The sequence below is a fragment of the Ursus maritimus genome, unplaced genomic scaffold (assembly GCF_017311325.1).
Source record: "Ursus maritimus isolate PB19 unplaced genomic scaffold, ASM1731132v1 scaffold_12, whole genome shotgun sequence".
Taxonomy (NCBI): domain Eukaryota; kingdom Metazoa; phylum Chordata; class Mammalia; order Carnivora; family Ursidae; genus Ursus; species Ursus maritimus.
Genome location: NW_024423564.1, coordinates 50,798,023 through 50,818,388, shown reverse-complemented (window position 1 = coordinate 50,818,388; position 20,366 = coordinate 50,798,023). Strand labels below are relative to the sequence as shown.

The 20,366-nt window shown below is 41.1% G+C and overlaps 1 protein-coding gene across 2 annotated transcripts in view; it reads left to right on the top strand.

The window, feature by feature from the left end:
- Positions 1 to 20,366, top strand: part of DNAJC6 (DnaJ heat shock protein family (Hsp40) member C6) — a 148,193-nt gene that overhangs the window by 83,291 nt on the left and 44,536 nt on the right. For both annotated transcript variants that reach the window (XM_040627190.1, XM_008690770.2), the window contains exons 2-4: positions 14,589 to 14,739; positions 16,063 to 16,112; positions 16,223 to 16,371. In XM_040627190.1, the coding sequence (XP_040483124.1) occupies positions 14,589 to 14,739; positions 16,063 to 16,112; positions 16,223 to 16,371 (350 nt within the window). The remainder of the gene's footprint in view (positions 1 to 14,588; positions 14,740 to 16,062; positions 16,113 to 16,222; positions 16,372 to 20,366) is intronic.

Below are 20,366 nucleotides of genomic sequence, written 5' to 3'. Positions count from 1 at the left end.
GAGAGAGCATGAGCAGGGGAGGAGCAGAGGGAGAGGAGCAAGCGGACTCCAAGCTGAGCATGGAGCCTGACGCAGGGCTCGATTCCACGACCCTGAGAGATCATGACCTGAAACCAGGAGTTGAATGCTTAACCAGCTGAGCCACCCGGCATCCCTGTCTCTTGTTTGTTATCTTATTTTCTTCTGTACTTTAACTCTGTTTTCTTTCGTTTTAGTGGACCTCAGGTATAGGGAAGTGAATTAATAATACTGCTTTGTGGTCTTTAAACTGCACAGACCCCTCTCTGGTTTGATTCTAGACTTCTTTTTTTTCTCCCTTCCTCCCCAATCCCATCCTCATTTTTCAGCCATTTGTTCTCTTTCTAATGCTCTGGATCTTTATGTACCCAAATTTTCCATAGTGATATGACCGACCTCTGTATTACATGCATCATATTATTATGTAATTATATACATATATATATATATACTTTTATGCTATATAACAAGGTATAACAAAGTTATATATATAATATATGTATGATATATATATGTAAATGTGAATGAAAACCTTAGAAACTGGAATTCACATGTCTGTCTCATACCATTTTCCCCCTTCCCTCCCTTCCTTGCAGCCTCACCATCACATACATATATGCAAATGAAAATTTCTTGAACAGTTGTCCTTCCAGCTCTAAAATCCCAGGATTCTTTTTTTTTTTTTAAGACTTTATTTGTTATTTGTCAGAGAGAGATAGCACAAGCAGGAGTAGCAGCCGGCAGAGGGAGAAGCAGGCTCCCCGCTGAGGAAGGAGCCAGATGCAGGACTCAGTCCAGGACCCTGGGTTCTTGACCTGAGCCAAAGGCAGATACTTAACCAATGCTCTCTCTCTCACTCTCTTTCTCTCTCAAATAAATAAATAAATAAATAAATAAAATCTTTAAAAAATGAACAAATAAACAAGAGTAATTCCTGGTAACATTTTGGAGAACCATGTGTCCTTGTCTTTTTAGTTCTGCATTTTTATGTACATGCACACATACACATTGTATGTTCCGTATGCACGTACACGTGAGCCACCCAGGTGTCCCTAAAATCCCAGGATTCTTTATTGCTCATATTATATTAGTTGATCCCTGCCTTGAGCTCTGTGATTCATGGTTGTGCGTAGAGTTCTTATTCTGACTTGTCCTGAGTGATTGAGCATGGTCCCTGCTCCTTAGCACAGCACTGTACTTTAGCAGAGAATGGCCATGGCAAGGGAGACAGTCCCATGGGACCAAGGGTAGTATTTTGTGGTGATTCCTGTGTTTGTCTTATCTTTCCCCAAATGGTCTGGACTCTATTCAAGTGTATGGCAATAAGGATATAAGCTTTGGAGTTAAAGGTGCGTGTATGCGTGTGTGTATGTGTGTACGTACACATCCACACACATATACATCAAGACTTATCCAGTGTTTACATTTTAAATATGTGAAGTTTATTGTGTTTCAGTTTTATAAATGTCAATAAAGCTGTTTTTTTTTAAGTTAATCATAACTGTGTTTGGAGAAAATCATTTTATCTTTCTGGTACATTTATTTGAGGCATGGGTTTCTAACATCCCGTTGAGTACTGAATGTTATGAGTCCGAGTTGCTTCCTCTCATGGCCCAAGCAGGACTTCTACCTCTGTGACTGTGTATCTGACCATGCCTGTTGAAATGAAAAGACCATGGGTCTTCTCATCAGATAGACATTTGTATGTCCTAGCTAAGTAACCCTGTGTGAATGAATCTGCCTCTTTGAGACACAGTTTCCTTTTCTGAAAAATAAGAGCAAAAATATCTTTCCATACTGTGTGGGATAGCGTCTGTTTGGAGTGCAGGGCTTAGCATTGTAGGAAGGCTCCCTTGGCTCTGTGTGGCATCCGTGTTTGTGTGGTATGTAGTTATCTACACATCGATCCTGATTTTGTAGATAACATGTAATATCCATCCACGATAGTGGCTGCTCCTCTTGAGAGCAATGATTAGATCTTTCTCTAAGAAATCTGCTTACCGTAGCAGCCCCAGAATCTCTGGCTAGGAGGAGCTAAGAGGAGACAGTCTCATGGGAAGGAAAGGGGTAGAACAGCTCCTCTTAGGGCTGCCTTTGAACAACAAACACAATGCTTTTATAAGATTCTACATGTATCTGGGGCTTATTAGGGAAGACTGTTAGAGTTTTCTCAGCCACATTTTGAGGTTTCTGTTGTCTTCCCTTGCCAATAAAAAGAGCTGAAATGTTGTAAAGAAGACTTTTGCTTGATTTTTTTCTTTGCGATATTTTATGCAGGTCCTTTGTTATCTCTGTCCTCCATCACGGACAAGGTCAGATAATAGTGAGGATGTTTTCTCTGTTTCAGGCAAGAGGGCTAGTCATTAAGAGAAATGTCATAGTCCATTTAATGCAATTTAAGCCCTGACCTTTTGGTTAGAGAAGGGAGAAAATAAATTGATAACCCCTTACTTCCTGGAGTTGAGAGGCCATGTGGTGGACAGAGTACTTTCTATTTCTTCAGAGTTCTCTTGGTTGTTCTGATTTTGCTAAATCGATTTGATCATTGCTATTTCGTAATGGTGAAGCTCTTTATCTGGCTCAAGTGTTGGAGAGTAAAGACTTTTCACATAAAAAAAAAATCTTTCACATAGATCTGTGTTTCTGGCACACCGTAATTACTTGAAATATTTGTTGAATCAAATTAAGCAATATCCATGTATCCGTTGTTTCATATGAGAGTTTACAGAATAGAATTTGGACTGGCAACTATAGCCTGACTCCAGGGACCCATGAAGAAACAAAGTGTGTCACATCCATCCGGCTGGAATTTCCCTGGCACCAACCCTGTGCCTTGCTTTTATTCTACACAGAGTCAGTTTTGATCTCACTGCAGTCTTCGCTTGGGTTGCATTTCTCATTCTTTCTCCTCTCGTCATTCTGTTCTTTATATCTTGGATTTTTTTCAGGCAAGAGTAGCTAGTGATGGTTACTTCTTTAGCCCCTCTTTACTATCTGAAGATGAAAATTTCTCCTTTGCCTTTTTGTTAAGTATTAGTCTTCCATACAATAAAGCTCTTGTTGAGTTTCATGAAATCCCCATCTCTCAAGCAAGAATGTTCAGTGGGTGTTAGAAGATACAGTGCTACAATTCGAAATCCAGAAAGGTGCGAGGAGACAGTGAAAGGATCTGGTTCTATTTGCTGCCCACATTAGGCAAAGACCAAGTCTCTGCCAAGTTGATCTGCTTGATCTTCCTTGCCATCCCTTCCTTCTTCTCCCTGATTCCTGTGTTCTACAGCAGCCCAGTTTCACATACATTTATTGAGTGCTTTCTGTATAAAGGTATTTTGGTAAGATTTTAGGGGGCTATGAAGAAGTGAAATGTTATCCCTGTTATTGAAGACCCAGAATCACTGGAATTGAGTGTGGTGGGTCAGACCCACTTATAAATAATTCTGATATAAGTCAGACTGCTCCAAATCCTAGGATGGGGGTGCAAAGTGAGGTGGGAGAATGGGGCCAGGAGAGACAGAGTTCTTATAAAAGAAGGCAGGGTGACCAGTGGGTAGGGGCAGAGGCTTTGGATCCAGCCAAATTGGGGTCCCATCTCATTCTGCTATGACTGTCACTACACTTCACCAAAGCTTCCATTTCCTCAGTGGGACTCCCACTTACTACTATGCATAATGTGAGGGTCTAACTCAGTAGTTTATGGAAACTGCTCAGTAAAGTGCCTAGTGTAGAGTGTGTGTTTAATAGATAGCCTTCAAAAAATTCCAGTATAGTTAACATACAGTGTTATATTAGTTTCAGGTGTACATTATAGTGATTCAGTAATTCTATACATTACTCAGTGCTCATCACAGTAAATGTACTCTTAATCCCCTTCACCTATTTTGCCCATCCCCCTCCCCTTACCGTCCCTCTGGTAACCATCAGCTTGCTCTCTATAGTTAAGAGTCTTTTTTTTTTTTTTTGGTTTGTCTCTTTTGTTCTCTTTCATTTGTTTTATTTCTTAAATCCACATATGAGTGAAATCATACGGTATTTGTCTTTCTCTGACATGTTTCATTTATTTTTTTTTAAGATTTTATTTATTTATTTGACAGAGAGAGAGACAGCCAGCGAGAGAGGGAACACAAGCAGGGAGAGTGGGAGAGGAAGAAGCAGGCTTCCAGGGTAGGAGCCTGATGCGGGGCTCAATCCCAGGACTCTGGGATCACGCCCTGAGCCAAAGGCAGATGCTTAACGACTGAGCCACCCAGGCGCCCCTGACGTGTTTCATTTAGTATTATACCCTCTAGATCCATGCATGTTGTTGCAAGTGACAAGATTTCATTCTTTTTTAAGGCTGAGTAAGATTCCATTGTATGTATACACTACATCTTCTTTATCCATTCATCTATTGATGGACACTTGGACTGCTTCCATAATTTGTTGTAAATAATGCTGCAATAAACATAGGGGCACATAGATATTTTTGAATTCATGTTTTCATATTCTTTGGGCAAACATTAGTGGAATTACTGATCATATGGTATTTCTGTTTTTAATATTTTGGGGAATCTCCATACTGTTTTCCATAGTGGCTGCACCAGTTTGCATTCCCACCAACAGTGGATGAGGGTTCCTTTTTCTAATAGATGGCTCTTTAAAAATTATGATAGTGGGGTGCCTGGGTGGCTCAGTGGGTTAAGTGTCTGCCTTTAGCTCAGTTCATGATCCTGGGGTCCTGGGATAGAGTCCTGCTTTGGGCTCTCTGCTCAGTAGAGAGCCTGCTTCTGTCTCTGTCTGCCCTTCCCCCTGGCTTGTACTTTCTCTCTTGCTCTCTCCCTCTCTCAAATAAATAAAATCTTAAAACAAAATAGTAATAAAAATGATGATAGTGTCAAAGAGTTTTAGAACGGGAGGGGGGACAACTTAGGGAATCATCTAATTCATTCCCAGGTTTTATATTCTCTGAGACCATAAGTCTGTGATTCTCCCATGGCCACATGGCTCAAGAAGTTGTTGGGGCTGCTTATCACATTAAAGTCCTGAAGAATGGGTGCAGAAATACTGCACACACTGATTTTATGGTATCTGGAGGGATAATAAAATACTTAATAACTGGTATGATAAATTAGCATATAAGCATATATATCAAATGTAAAGTATTGTCCCCTTTAATTCTTTAAACAAATATACACATGCACATATAACTGCTTAGCAGGTGATAATATTTGTAGCATAAATTATCATTCTAATATTTACTTTTCTGTTGTTGATTTTGGACATTCTCTAGAGTGTGTTTGTCACTAGCTAAATTGTCACCATTTCTGAGCCCTGGTTTGACGTAGGGAATGGCACCAGATCCTTCCAGCAACTTCCCAGTTAAATTCGTTGTAATGTGCCCTAGGACCTTATTCCAGCCAGAGAAGGGCTGAGCATGCTGTTGATTTGTCAGGGCTGTGTTGCAGGCAGATATCAGTGCTTCCTACATGGTTTGGGTCCTCAAAGCATGAGTCATTGGCACCACCTGTCTGTGGCCTGTGCCTGCCAGTGCTGAGCTCCTCTGGAACTGCTGGTGGGTGTTGCACACACCCAGGCCTCTACCCCCGTGGTCTGTTGAGCAGCTAGCAGATCTGCCCATGTCTAGGAAGGCTGCGGTGCAATGGCTTATAGTTTTACAAGTGACTGATAGTTTTAATAGCTCATACTATGTGCCAAACAGTACACAAGTATTTCAGTATTTCAAAAACCAGGACCACTGAATCTGTGTGAACCTGGTTATTAGTCATGCGAAGAACACATAATGGTTTCCCATACCAGGCACCAGATCACTTCAAGATGAGAAGAAGAAACACCAGAACTAGGAAGTTCACCTCTGTTCAACATTCAGGATTCTGAACTCCTGAAAGGGAAGAGTTTATAGGTGCTGGAGTGGAAGCTCTGAAAAGAGGTTCTGTCCTTGTTGTCCCGTCTGGCTTCATCAACCCTGGAACTGAACAGTGTGACCTGTTTTTACTGGGCTGTGTAACTTTGCTAGAGATAGCCTTTTTCCGAGCTTCATTTTATCCAGTCCCCAGAGCCAGCTGGTAGCTATCATTTATTAAGTGCATGCAACACACCAGGTGTTAAGCTAAGGGCTTACAGAGTATTCTTGCATGATCCTCACCACAATCCCACACGATAGTCTATTAATGCTTCCATTTTACAGGTAAGGGGGTCAAGACTTGGATTAGTTACTTAACTTCTGGCTGCTCATCCAGCTGTAGCAGAAGCTGAATCCAACCAGTTCTAGCAGCTCAAAGCCTATATAGGACTGTGATGGCTATGTCCCGTTCCTAGCTTCTTGTTGGCATAGGGAATGTTGTGTTTGTTTTGTTTTTAATGTTATTTATTTATTTCTTCTGTGAAATTGTTATTTCTACTTGGATTCTTGGGTATTTTGTGGCAGACAGTCCAATGACTCATTTATATGAGAGCTAAATTTCTAAGAAAATAAAAATTCCTGATTGTTTTAGAAAATCTCACTACTTAAAAATCACATTGAGGGCACCTGGTTGGCTCAGTCGGAAGAGCATAAGGCTCTTGATTTCAGGGTCATGAGTTCAAGCCCCATGGTGAATGTAGAGATTACTTAAATAAATAAACTTTAAAAAAAATCATGTTGACATGCATGATCTCACTTGATCCTTTTGACACCAAGAGACATGTAGGAAAGTTTTTGTTCTCAGTTTGTTCCCATTTACAGAGGGAGAAGAGGTCTGAGAGGAGAACAATATCATGCTTAAGGCCACAGAGTTTTTAGGTAGAAAAATGAAGTCTCCAGTCAAGACCTCTCTCCCCAGTGTCCTGCTTTTTTTCAAGCTGTTTTGAGCCAGGGTGTACAAGGAATGAGGTGTAAGCAGCCTTTGATTCTGGAAGCCAAGGCAGTGGGCTTTTCCATGGTAGATCTAGTTATTATCCCCATGTGATCCATTTCTCTACTTGTGGGAAGCCAAGAGCTGAAAAGTCTGCTATAAACAAGAAGGGTGAATCTTTCTGTAGCGATGGCACTGGTTCTCTGCTTCTTGCTGAGTGTTGTGGAGAAGGAATAACATTTTTAGGATAGGAGCTAATAGTGTATCTCTACAAGGTCCCAACTTTGTAGAAGCCAGGAAAGGACATTTATAGCATTATGGCACTTAAATAACTACAGAAAAATGTGTTCCATTGGTGAAGAGGAGCACGATTATGAACAGATCATCATGCCAACATTGAAGTGATCAGTAACTCCTCAAACAGGCTGATTCTGAACACTACAAAATAATACCTCACAGTGAGGAGACCTGGGTGAGCGATGTTCCAGAAATGGGAAAGAGGATGCTCTGTAGAAGAATCTCTGTGGAGGCTCAGAGGACCCACTGAGGAAAGCTCACGTCCCAAGAACTTCAATTTTGCCAAGGGTCCTTTGCCATCCATTTCCTGCCCTAATGTACTGGGTTGGCTTGAGTATTCACAGCAGAGCGGAGACAGTCACTACCACGATGAAGCAGGTCTCAGGTCTCAGAAAAAGAGTCAGGTACTGAAGGACTTTCCCATCCCACTTGGAGTTAAGGCTACACATGGGGCTACTCCAGCACTTGTGGGCAGCGTTTGCCTCTATCTTACAGGCTGGGCCGAGAAACTGTTGTGTGGCCATGAACTGCAATGAATTGGAGGTCTCTCCAGCCTCTGCGAACCGACATATTGAACCAACAGCATTTGGCTGTTGTCGATATTTTATATAACTTGTTTTTTGTTGTAAAATATATTAACGTAAATTATAGAAAATTTAGAAATTATAGTTCAACAACAAAAAGATCACTTACCATTCTCTTACTTAGATGTAATTGCTGTAGCTATTTTTGAAAATGTAGCAGCTAAGAGCCTAGACTGTGGAGCAGCCTGTCTGGGTACAAGTTCTGCCTCACTAACTTTGGGACCTGGGGTGGGTCACTGATGTGTCTTTGCTTCAGTTTCCTCATGTGGAAAACGGGGACAGCAAGGGTATCTCCTTCACAGGGTGGTTGTGAAGATTAAATACTACATGTAAAGAATTTAGATTAGTGTCTGGTACATAGTAGGCATTCAGTAAGTTTGACTTGTTATTTTTATTTTGTGTGTATTAAATCATCTGAGTTCTTTCTCTAAACTCAAATAATTTTCTTTTGCAGAAATGAGATTGTAGCATCTGTGTGTGTGTGTGTAGTTTTTTTTAAAGATTTTATTTATTTATTCGACAGAGATAGAGACAGCCAGCGAGAGAGGGAACACAAGCAGGGGGAGTGGGAGAGGAAGAAGCAGACTCACAGCAGAAGAGCCTGATGTGGGGCTCGATCCCATCACGCCGGGATCACGCCCTGAGCCGAAGGCAGACGCCCAACCGCTGTGCCACCCAGGCGCCCCGTGCGTCTGTGTGTTTTATATCCTGCTTATTTTCCACTTAATTCTTTGTCATGAGCATCTGTACTCTTCTAAGAACTGGTTTTAATAGCTAATTTTGAAGCATTGTTAGAGGTACTCAACCACTTCTCTTACTGTGGAGAAATACATTTATCGTCTCTTGCCATTATTAACAGTACCTCAGTGAACATGTGGTTTGCTAAATCTTTGCATGCCGTCCTTTTCTTTTGATGACAGTACTTTATGGGGGAGCATCCTTTTTTAGGGGTTACCAAGTGAAATTATCTGCAGCCTAGGGTGTCATGGACACACAGATTGTGTGAGCAGTAAGAGCATACATGGAGAATGACCGCAGTGCATGGTCAGGCCTTTGTCAACATTTTCTTTCCTTTTTCATAGTGCTTCTCTAGCGTTTTGCTTATGGCTGACAAATCAGTAAGATGTCAATGAAAAGTAGCCACACCTACTTTTCCTATTACATTAAGGCAGATAAGACCGGCCTTAACATTTGTGCTAGTCTTCTTAAAAACATATTCTATTCCAAATAACTATCAAATCACCTCAAATCTTTTATGGAATGAAGTGTGATATAAATACAGAGGAAATAGCTAACTCGTAGTCCAGTGGGAAGCAGAGATTCTCTCCCAGGAGATTCAAACTTTGTGTCGCTCTGCAAGTGAGAACTAGTCGGCTTCTACATGTGGTGAGTTCCCATGACTTGGGAAGGATGGGAGGCTGTGTCTTGTCTAAATTAGGAATCCCAGGAAAAACTTGTATATTACAGTCTTAGAAATGACACAGGGACAGGGCGCAGTTCTCTAGTGCTTGTCTTTGGTGGGCTTAGATTTTAAAATGACAAGACAGGGGTGCCTGGGTGGTTCAGTTGGTTTAGCGTCTGCCTTCAGCTCAGGTCAAGATCCCAGGGTCCTGGGTTTGAGCCCTGGATCAGGCTCCCTGCTCAGTGGGGAGTCTGCTTCTTACTCTCCCTCTGCTTCTCCCCCCAACATGTGCCCTGTCTCCCTTAAATAAATAAATAAAATCTTTAAAAAAATAAAATGACAAGACATCATAGAACAAGAATCTATTTGGAGCCTTTGAGGCACAGAGGTGGGTCTTTCTCTTTGGATGACACTCTTATGTTCCATCAGCTCTGACCTCCCCCCTCCCAAACTTCTAAGACCCACAAGTCCCTGAGGACCCTTTGGTAAACTCAGGGTGTGTTCTCACTAGTTGCCGTGTAGTCAAAGCATTTAGAAATACGTCAGAGGTGGCAGGGTTTAGATTCCTAAGAATGCAAGTCTTTGCAATCCCAGCTAGTGCAAGGATTAGAAAACTTCTGTAAAGGGCCAGATATGAAATACTTTAGACTTTGTGGGTAGTCACGTCTCTGCCACAACTACTCAACTTTGCTGTCATAGCATGAAAATACCCACAGACAATGTGTAAAGGAATAAGTGTGGTTGTATTCTAATAAACTTATAGACATTGAAATTTGACCTTTGAATCATATTCACCTTATTAAACATTTTCTTCGTTTGACTTTTTTCAGTCATTTAAAAATGTAGAGGCCACCTTTATTTCACAGACTGTACAAAAATAGGGCAGCAGACTGGATTTGGCCCGTGAACTATGGTTTGGCAGCCCCCGACCTACAACAGCCATTATTTTTCTCCTACATATTACTTTCTGACTGCACCATTTCCCTCTGTGCTGTGTCATGGTTTTGAAGCCTCTCTGCCCGTTCTCTCAGCTGAGACTCACATATCCTTTGGAGAATCTATGCTTCTGGCTCTCATGTAGCTCATTAGGGAAAGCCAGAATACATTCTACCTAAAAGAACCGTTAGGGCAAATTCAGATAACGTCCCTCCTCTCCTTTTTGTGTCCTGGCTAGTTTGACGTATAATATGGGCATATGAAGAGTATAGACAGATTCTGACAAATGGTTCTGGTTTCTGCAGGGCTCCAAAATTCTAATGAACAGTGCAAGCAGCCTGAGAGATGGCGAGAGACTGATTTTTAGATAATCACGGATATTTATATCCTTTTAATAGGCTGAGACCATGGAGTTCTGTTCCAGCACAAAATCAAGAGTCACAGAGAGGCCTGAATAATCAATTTGATGTCATCTCTTAGAAGAGTGGTATATAAAAAGGGTATTGAGGCTGAAGTGGAAACTCAGGATGGAAATGGGGGAAGTATAAACATTTTATACCATCCTATCCTCAAGATATTTAAAATGAAAACATGATACAGATTTTATGTGTTTAAAGCGGAATGATATGCCCTACATTATAGGGAACCAGAACCTGAGAGAACATTCTCAGATCTGTGGTTCTGGCCCTAATCTGTGGGACTGCCCTTCAGACCAATTCTTGGCATTTTATTTAGGGCTGTGAAGCAGTAGGGGTGACACAGGCTGTCTGCCTACATAATGAGATTGGTTTGGTTGGTCTGACAGATGCAGTGATTTATGGGAGTGTTTATTGTGGGGACATCTGCTGCCGAGAGCAGCCAGATGAAAGGCATACAGGTGGGAGGTAGAGAAGAGCCAGGAGTAGGAGAACGGTGGTTGCGCATCAGGCAGGTGAAGACCGTCCTGAGGACAACTGTTAGAACGGAGCTGATTCAGAGCCATAGAATAGTGGGAAATGGTACAAGTAGCTTAGGCTTTGGATTGTGCAGATCTGGGCTTGAACCTCCAGCCCTGCCACTAGTTAGCTGAGAGTTTAGGAGAGTTCTTCCCTTCTTTGAGCCTCCGTTTCTTCATCTATAAAATGGAGATAATAAACACCCTCCTTCCTTCCAACTAGGTGAAATTGTGCTAACATAAACATTCAAATGGAGTTCCTGGTACATAAGGGAACTCAGTCAGTGGTAGACTTTATTCATGTTTGTCCATGTGTCCATTCATTTGTTTATTCACCAGCATTGATTGTGTTTTGCAACTTCTAATAGAGCCGTCTTTTCAAATAGATGCCTAATGGTGAGCTAGGCATTAATGCCCCTTGTGATCAGGATGAGAGTACATAATAGTCAACATGTATTTATAGGCATACGTGTGAGCATCCACATGCCACATAGGAATTTAGTGGGAACCTGAAGTATGATTTAAAGAACAGCTGCCCGGCCAATAAACACAATAAAAGATACACAACTCACTAATTGGAGAAAGCACAAAACAAGACCAAAATGAGGTATTGCTTCACATTCACCAGGTTGGTACAAATTTTAAAGTCTGACAATACCAAATGTTGTATTGCACTGCTAGTAGGAGTTTAGACTGATATGACTGCTTTGAGAAATGAGTTGTCAATATCTGGAAAGCTGAAAATGTACACATCCCTCTTACTAGCAAATTCTACTCTTAAGTATAACCTAGAGAGAATTTCCCATTTATGATCAAGGCAATGTGTTCATAACCACATTGTTATAGTAAATGACCTTAGTGTCCCTCATTGGGTAATGGCTCATACTTTAAGTGAGCTAAAGTTACAGATGGCACCATAATAGATGAATTTTAAACCATGCTGAGTGAATAAAATAGACTGCAGACAGAAAACCATTTATATACATCTTCAAAACACAGAAAACAATGTATTGCTTATGGATACCTACATATGTAATAAATGTTTAAAGAAAGTATCTGGAATGATACATATGAAAACCAGAGCAGTATTAGGGAAAGAAAGAGGGATGTGATTGGAAGGGTTGCCTAAGGCTCAAATCCCAACCCTGCCATTTACTTACTAGCTGTGTAGCCTTAGACAAGTTCCTTAAGCTCTGTGCCTCAGTTTTCGGATCTATGAAAGAAAATAATAATAGTATCTGCTTCGCAGGTATGCTTTTAGGATTAAATGAGTAAATACAGGCAAAATGCTTAGAATAATATCCAGCAGATAGTAAGTGCTAGATAAGTTAGTAATTGTAGTTTTTATTACACAAATCTTTTATCTTTTATTTATTTTAAAAAATCTTTAATATTGCAATTTTTCATTTATAAATGTTTCAGTATTTATTCCGATAGGTGAGGACTGTTGTTGAACATAACTACAACATCATTATTAGTCCTAAAAAAGTAACAATAAATCCTTAATATCAAATACTTAGTGAGTGTTCAAATTCCAGTTGTCCCATAAATGTGATTAATTTTTTATAGTTTGGATTAAGTTCCAAACAAGATCCACACATTCTGCTTGGTTGACTTGTCTTTAAGACATTTCGATCTACAGATTCCTCCTCCAACTTTCCTTTTTCTTGCAATTTATTTTTTTTAGCTTTATTGAGGTATAATTGATATGCAAAAATTACACACATTTAATGTATATGTTCTGATGACTTTAAATATATGCAAATACTTGTGATACTATTACCACAACCTCCAAAAACCTCCTCGTGCTCTTTTGTAGGTTTTTTTTGAGAAGAACACTTAACATGAGATCTATCTTCTTAACATATTTTAAAGTGCATCATAAATATTACAATTTTTAAAAAAGAAGAGATGCCATCATATAGTTGAGAAGTGAACAAAGATGAAAAATGCAACACAGGAATTTCAGGATGTGGCATAATAATAGTTAGTTACAATCTATTGGCCCCTAGATATATTAGGTACTATACTAATTATTTTATATGCACTCACTTAACCTTTCCCTATGAAGAAGGAACTATTTTTATCCCAAATTTACAGTTAGGAAGAAAGAGGCTTACGAAGACTGTTACTTCCCAAGGTCACACAGTTAGGAGTAGCAAGGCTGGGCCAGAACCCAGGTGAGAATGACCCATGCTCTTGACTGCTAGGCTGAATAGACTCCCTAGTCATTGTTCACTCTAGCCTCCTCTACACAGATTTCTACTTTCTTCCTGTATCGACCTTTGTGCTGCAGTAAGGAACATTCCCACAATGGGAATGGAAGCACTTCTAATAATAAAGGGCTATTGGTCACTCAGGCTCTATATTCATCAAAAGTCAGCTGGGAGCTCTGCCACACAGCTTCTTACTCCAGGACCCAGGAGTACAGCCATGATCTCAAACCCTGCCAGTTGATGGAGCAAAGAAAGAGACAGAAAGACACAGCGAGGCAATGAGAACTCTGGAGAGTTTCATACTCACAGTTCAAAGCTCTGTCCTGAAAGGGACACACAATACCTCCACACACATATCCTCACATATCGTAGACTAAAGCAGTCGTTTTCAACTGGGAGTAATGTTGCCCCTCCCCCCAGGGGATATGTGCCAACGTCTGGAGACAATTTGGGTTGTCACAGCCGGCAGCAGTGGGGGGCTACTGGTGCTCTCTAGTGGCTAGGGGCCGGGGATGCTGCCAAACACCCTCCAGGGCATGGGGCAGTGCTCCCCGCCCCCCAACACAGCAAGGAAGTATTTGACCCTAAATGTCAGCAGTGCCAAGATCGAGAAACTTGGCTAGAGCTAACCACAAGAGACCAGAAAATACGATTTTGTGAGTCTATAAGGAAGGAAAAACTGGAATACTTGACAAATAACACTGATGATCACCATGCATCCTAAAAACTGTTACAAAGGCCCTGGAGAAGCTATTTTCCATGATGGAAGTGAAGAATGAGTTGGAGGGATAGCCATGGAATGAGTCTGCTAACACAGTCAGCTCCATCTAAGGGCAGAGGAGACCTCTGGACCCACTTCTAAGCTGCTCTTCCTCTGATGCGGCACTGTCCGAAAGACAGGCCACGTGTACAATTAAAATTTTTCTAGTATTCACATTAAAAAGTAAAAAGGAGCAGCTGAAATTAATTTAATAATATCATCTACTTAATTCAGTATATTCAAAATACTGTCATTGCAACATGTAATCAATGAAAGAAGTATTAACAAGATCTTTTATATTCTTTTTTTTTTTTGCACCATCTTTGAGATTTGTTGTGTATTTTGTACTTGCAACACATCTCAATTCGGACTAGCCACATTTCGGGGGCTCAGTGGGCACCTGTGGCTAATGGCTACAGCACTGTGAGCTTTCTGCGCCTGGGACAGCGAAGCGCTTCCCTGGGTCTCTGAGGCTTGGTCGCACTGCTAGGACCCAGAGTCAGTAAGTTCTGAGAGTGGGCATCACTTCCAGGAGTGTCTGCGCCGGTCTGCATAGGTTTCAGGGATGAAGGGAGACTGCGTAGATCACCTCTACTTCTGTTTCGCATTGGCAGGTGCCTCATCTCCAGACATGGAGCCCAGCTACGGGGGAGGTCTCTTTGACATGGTGAAAGGAGGTGCAGGGCGGCTCTTCAGTAACCTGAAGGACAACCTGAAAGACACCCTCAAAGACACATCTTCCAGAGTCATACAGTCTGTTACCAGGTATGCGCATTCTTCCCAGCTGAGTTAATGGACCTCCATGCCCCCCAAGGATCTGGTTACCTGCCAACTGCTTTTCTGGCTAGAGGACTGACAGTTGTGTGATGTAACTGCATGGAGTCTCATCAACCAAGCAATGTTATTGAAGCCATAACGTTGAGGCCTTCAGAAGCAACAAGCACAGGCTCAGAGGACTCACTGAGCACATTGTTACGTTAAAATATAGTGGTTGCCATCCCTCCCTTGTTTTTTTTTTGTTTGTTTGTTTGTTTTTTTTTTTAAGATTTTATTTATTTATTAGAGACAGCCAGCGAGAGAGGGAACACAAGCAGGGGGAGTGGGAGAGGAAGAAGCAGGCTCATAGCGGAGGAGCCTGATGTGGGGCTCGATCCCAGAACGCCGAGATCATGCCCTGAGCCGAAGGCAGACGCTTAACCGCTGTGCCACCCAGGTGCCCCGAAGATATTCCCTCTCTTGTGAATCCAGCATCCTGGGTTCTCGTACATTATCTGCCCTTGTTAACCATGTGACCTAGGCAACTTAATTGGCCTCTCTGAGCTTGACTTTTATACTCTGATAGAATTCATATCCCTGGTTGGTCTGAGAATTAAATAAGATAGTAATGCACATGCAAGCTGAAAAAGCGATACTCATGGATTATAACTGAAACAATTGTTTTTTGTATTTTAATAGCCCTTTGAACCTTGTTTAGCGGAGGAAATTTTCTATCCTTCTACTGTATGAAAATTCTTATAAGCAAGCCATATGAATTCTTTTTTATTTGTACGTATTAGAAAATTCTAGGGTCACTTTAAGTTACAGTATGCAGTTTTGAGTCATAAATTCACATGTCAAGTCCAAAATATTAATCAACATTTTAATCTTTGTTTAAAGATAAAACTTATCCCTTACCTGCAATCCCCAGCTAGGGCCTGGCGGGCAGAGAGAAAGGGTGTCCCTTGTTTCTCCATCACTTCCTTTCTTACCCCCTAGCTGCTCACACTTAGAGGAGATATTCACACGTAGGCAAAGAGGCTAGAATAATCCGTGTTAATGACTGAGAGGTGTTTTCTATTCTGAGATTGATTCTGTTCGTGAAGTGTCATCTACAGAGGGTATTGGGGTACATGAGAGGGGTAGATTTACACTCCTGTGCGTGTGGGTTGCTTCTCTCAATGATTATTCTTTGTTAGAGAGAAGGCCTTGAGGGAAGTCTAAATGCCTACTGGATGGAAGTGTCCAAGTCAATGGGCAAGTGATTGAGAGAGGGGAAACCTGGCATATTTGGATTATTTTAATGAGCACCTTTTCCTGTCTTGCTTTTAGCTACACGAAGGGAGATTTAGACTTCACTTATGTTACCTCCAGAATTATTGGTAAGTTTCTCATGGTCAGTAACTGCTCAGTAGCTCAGCTTGCAGTGGCTGCCCGTGGCAACAGCAAACCTGTTTAACCTGTCTCTCTCTCTGTCTGTGTTCCCTCCCAGTGATGTCCTTTCCTCTGGACAGTGTTGACATAGGATTCAGGAATCAGGTTGATGACATCCGAAGCTTTTTGGATTCCAGACATCTTGACCACTACACGGTGTACAATCTGTCACCCAAGTCGTATCGAACTGCCAAGTTTCACAGCAGGGTAAGGAATTTTAGCACTGGGATCACATGGTTTGAAGATATAACAGGGTATTTTTCCCTTTAAGAGCGATTCCCAAAGCCTTGTTGCTCAGACACACAAAGCTGATTAACTATATACTCTGGACACTTCTAGCCGCAATGTATTTATTAGGCTGCTATGAAATATTTTGAAGATTTTCCTTGGGTGAGGACATTTGCAGGAAAGTTTATCTGTCAATGAGATACCATATATATAATTTGGGGTCTCAAATCATTTATGGCTGGTTGCTCAGTTGTTAGGGCACATTCCTATGGGGCTCAGTTGGAGACTGAACTGCTATGTAGGACGGTTGACGATCCTTATACTGTAGCACTAATTATGCCTTTAACCATTCCTTATTGCCGCTTGGGTATCATGATGAAGCCTGGCGCTAGACCAGTACAGACACCAGTGTTCTTGGAAATAACTCTCTGACATTCAGTAAAGGTGTTTGTTTCATGGGTAGAGGATAGCACACAGACAGTCCACACTGTCGGTGTGGTGATACTGTTACTACTATTTGGATTTTTTACACTGTCTTCTGAGGTGGGTGGAGACCTGGGACACAGAGAAGTAAGGTGACTTGTCCAAGACCATACCACTAGTAGGTGGTCTCAGGCTTGTGTTCTTAACTATTACTCTGGGCTGACGATATTACTGGGAAAAGCTGGCTTGTCCTCCTAAGGAGCATTTTGAACAAGGCAGAGAAATATTCCTTTTCTGGCTGGTGAAGCCAGGAGTGCTGGCTTAGGTTTGAATCTGATGCAGAGTTTGATATTTCTGGCCAAGGAATTCTTGATTGACTCACTAAATGAAGGCCTTTTCTCTCTCAAGAACATCTTGAAATAGTTTGATTTAGCCTTAGATATGATTGGTTTTGCAACTACATCTGAGTCTATTGATAAATAGAAAGGATTTTCTTTTCTTTTTTTTAATAATATTTTTTATTATATTATGCTATACAATGGACACTTTAAAAGTGAAAATTGATTTCAGATTAGCAGCAGGATAGCTGGTTGTCCATGCTGTGTATCCAGGACCTCAGCTTAGATGCTGGAACACATGTTGCTCCAAATTTCAGTTGCCATTGATAATCTCTGGGTTTTGACTTCTGGATCTGTAAAAACACAAGAAGTGTGGTCTCTGTGTTCTCTAAGACCCCTACCTGCCTTAATGTTCAGTAAGATAAGGGAGAGTTTTGCTAAGGACTTTCTTTTCTCTAAGTGTTCCTGGAATAGGCAAGAGGAAACCCAGTGGTTCTCAAATTTAGTGGGCAACAAAACCACCTGGAGTGCTAGTCAAACACCCAGGCCCCGAATTTCTGATTCAGCAGGACAGGAGAGTGGTGGGAGTCTGCACTGCTAACAGCTTCTTGGGTGTGACTCCTGCGGTTTCCCTGGGGACCACTCTTGAGACACACTGATAAAACCATTCTGAAGCATTTGGGTCTAAATTGCCATTCTGTAATGGAGATTTTAAATGCAGCTCTTTTAAATTCCCTATAATTAACTGCCTTTCCAACTCTCCTTCCATCTATTACCTAATTCAGAGCAACTGAATTAACATCAAACAAAAATGTGGGTAGATATTCTGTTTCTAACTCAGATGCAAATCTTTTGATTTTTCTTGTTTGGAGACTCGGTCAGTGTCCTCATTTTCATAACTGAAGGACGATGGAACATGCTCCACAACATTTCATAGAAATTTTATTTGATCTTGAAAGATCTGTAATAGTCTGGAAAAATTTCACTCTGAAAGTGAATAAAGAGATATCATTATAGAAGCATTCATACAGATGAGGATGTCTCTTTGTGTAGTATTTGTGAAAGCAATCTCTATAAAGGTATTTAAAGAAAAGCATCTATTAGTATAACTACATTTTTTGTGACCGGTCTTAACAGTCTTACCACAAGACCAGGACTTACATATTGAACATCTGTCCTGGGCTGCTCTCGTTTGCCCTAAAAGAGCAGAAGGTATGTTTATTTGCCACCTAGAACAGTGCCTGTCATGGCTAATACATGTTTCTCAGAAGAATGAACATGCCAAGAATTGTTAAACACATAGATATAAAATAAATATTTGGTTCTTTTTCTGAAGACACTTAAGCCTGGCTGGAAAGAGAAGCCAAGGGATGCTTGGGTGGCTCAGCCGGTCAAGTGTCTTCAGCTCAGGTCACGATCCCATGGTGCTGGGATCAAGTCCCATAATGGGCTCCTTGCTCAGCAGGGAGCCTGCTTCTCCTTCTGCCTCCTGCTCCCCCTGCTTGTTCTCTCTCTCCCTGACAAATAAATAAAATCTAAGAAAGAAAGAAAAAGAAAGAAAGAAAGAAAGAAAAGGAAAGAAAAGAAAGGGAGAAAGGAAGAAAGAAAAGAAAAGGAAGGGAGAAAGAAAGAAAGAAAAAGAAAGAAAGAAAAAGAAAGAAAGAAAAAGAGAGAAAGAAAGAAAGAGAAAGAAAAGAAAAGGAGGAAGGGAGAAAGAAAAGAAAAGAAGGAAGGGAGGAAGGGAGAAAGGAAGAAAGAAAGAGAGAGAGAAGCCAAAACATGTTGTAAAGACAAATGCAAATAATATTTACAATCCCTACTGAGGGAGGTTAGGGAAAGGAGACAGCAGCGAGAGCTGGGCTTTGAAGCATGAGTAAATCTTGCTTACTTATGAGTGTAAGTGAAAGGAATGGGGTTATTTCATCTCTGTGCAAGTTGTAGAATGTATCTTACAGAGGTCCTCATGATCTGGCCTCTGCCTGCGTCTCCAGCTTCATTTTTCACTGTTCTCCACTGCCTAAAAAAATGCCATGCTAGAACCAGGGGAGACACACACTGTCTCTTTGCATGAGCTGCTCCCTCTCAGTAGGAGCCCCTCATGCCACACCTCCCCATCCCTTCTAACAGCCTAACTTTGCTAAGGGGAGGATTTCAGTATGTTACCCACGAGGCTTTTCCAATTCTTTTCTCTAAAACACAGGCTTGCACTGTATCTTTAGCCCCTCCCAGACATTCCCTAGAACTTGGCAGAATGCAAATGGACCCTCTGACCTAACTAGTTTTCTGCCCTTGGTTGCATCTCAGGAAGACAGCGCCCAAACCTTAGTATTTTCATCTTAGTTCTGTTTTGGATTTGGCTACATCTTTTTTCAAGCCCCCAGTCCTTTCTTTGCCCAGCACTAATGCCACAAATTGATTTGTATCTCATTGTTGCATTACTTAGGGAAGTTTTTTGGTTCTTATTTTCCAAATCAGGAGAACTAGAACTATTTCTTCCTCCTTCCAGGACTGTGGAGTGCTAGGTCTGCAGTTAAATCTTATTTTAATAAATATAGATGGCATGGGGTGCCTGGCTGGCTCAGTCAGTAGAGCATGTGACTCTTGATCTCAGGGTTGTAAGTTTAAGCCCCACATTGGGTGTAGAGATCATTAAAAATAAAATCTTTAAAAAATTTTTTTTAAATTAATATAGATGACAGTGCCTTCCATAAATTCCAGGGCTGGAAAAGACCAAACATGAGACTGGTTTTATTTATAAATTCACAGGAGTCCAGCTCTATGTATATCTGAACTCAGTCACTTTACATTTTTATTATGGGAGGTGTGTTTGGGGATATGGGTGGTGGTGGCAGAGACAGGTTGTTTCCAGGAAGATTTCACTTTGCTGAGGGGGGTCATTTTGTATTGTAATTAGCGTTTATGCTTAGAAGCCACATGGTTTGATAGGAATGATAAAATAATCAACTAGAAGTTTTCTTAGTCTTTGCATGTGTAACAGAGTATTAGAATAAGACTCATATTTAGTCTCCATTTTAAAAGAGGCCCCAACTCAAAAAAATACTTGGCAGATTGCCCCGCTTTCAAGGTGAGGTGCTAGAATACCTATTCAGAACTGCACAAGAGGTATTGAACAGCAGTTTTCTTACTCGTCTTAGCCAGTTTCCACCTTGAGGAAATAAAAATGACCAATGTTGACTGTAACGTCCTGGAGAC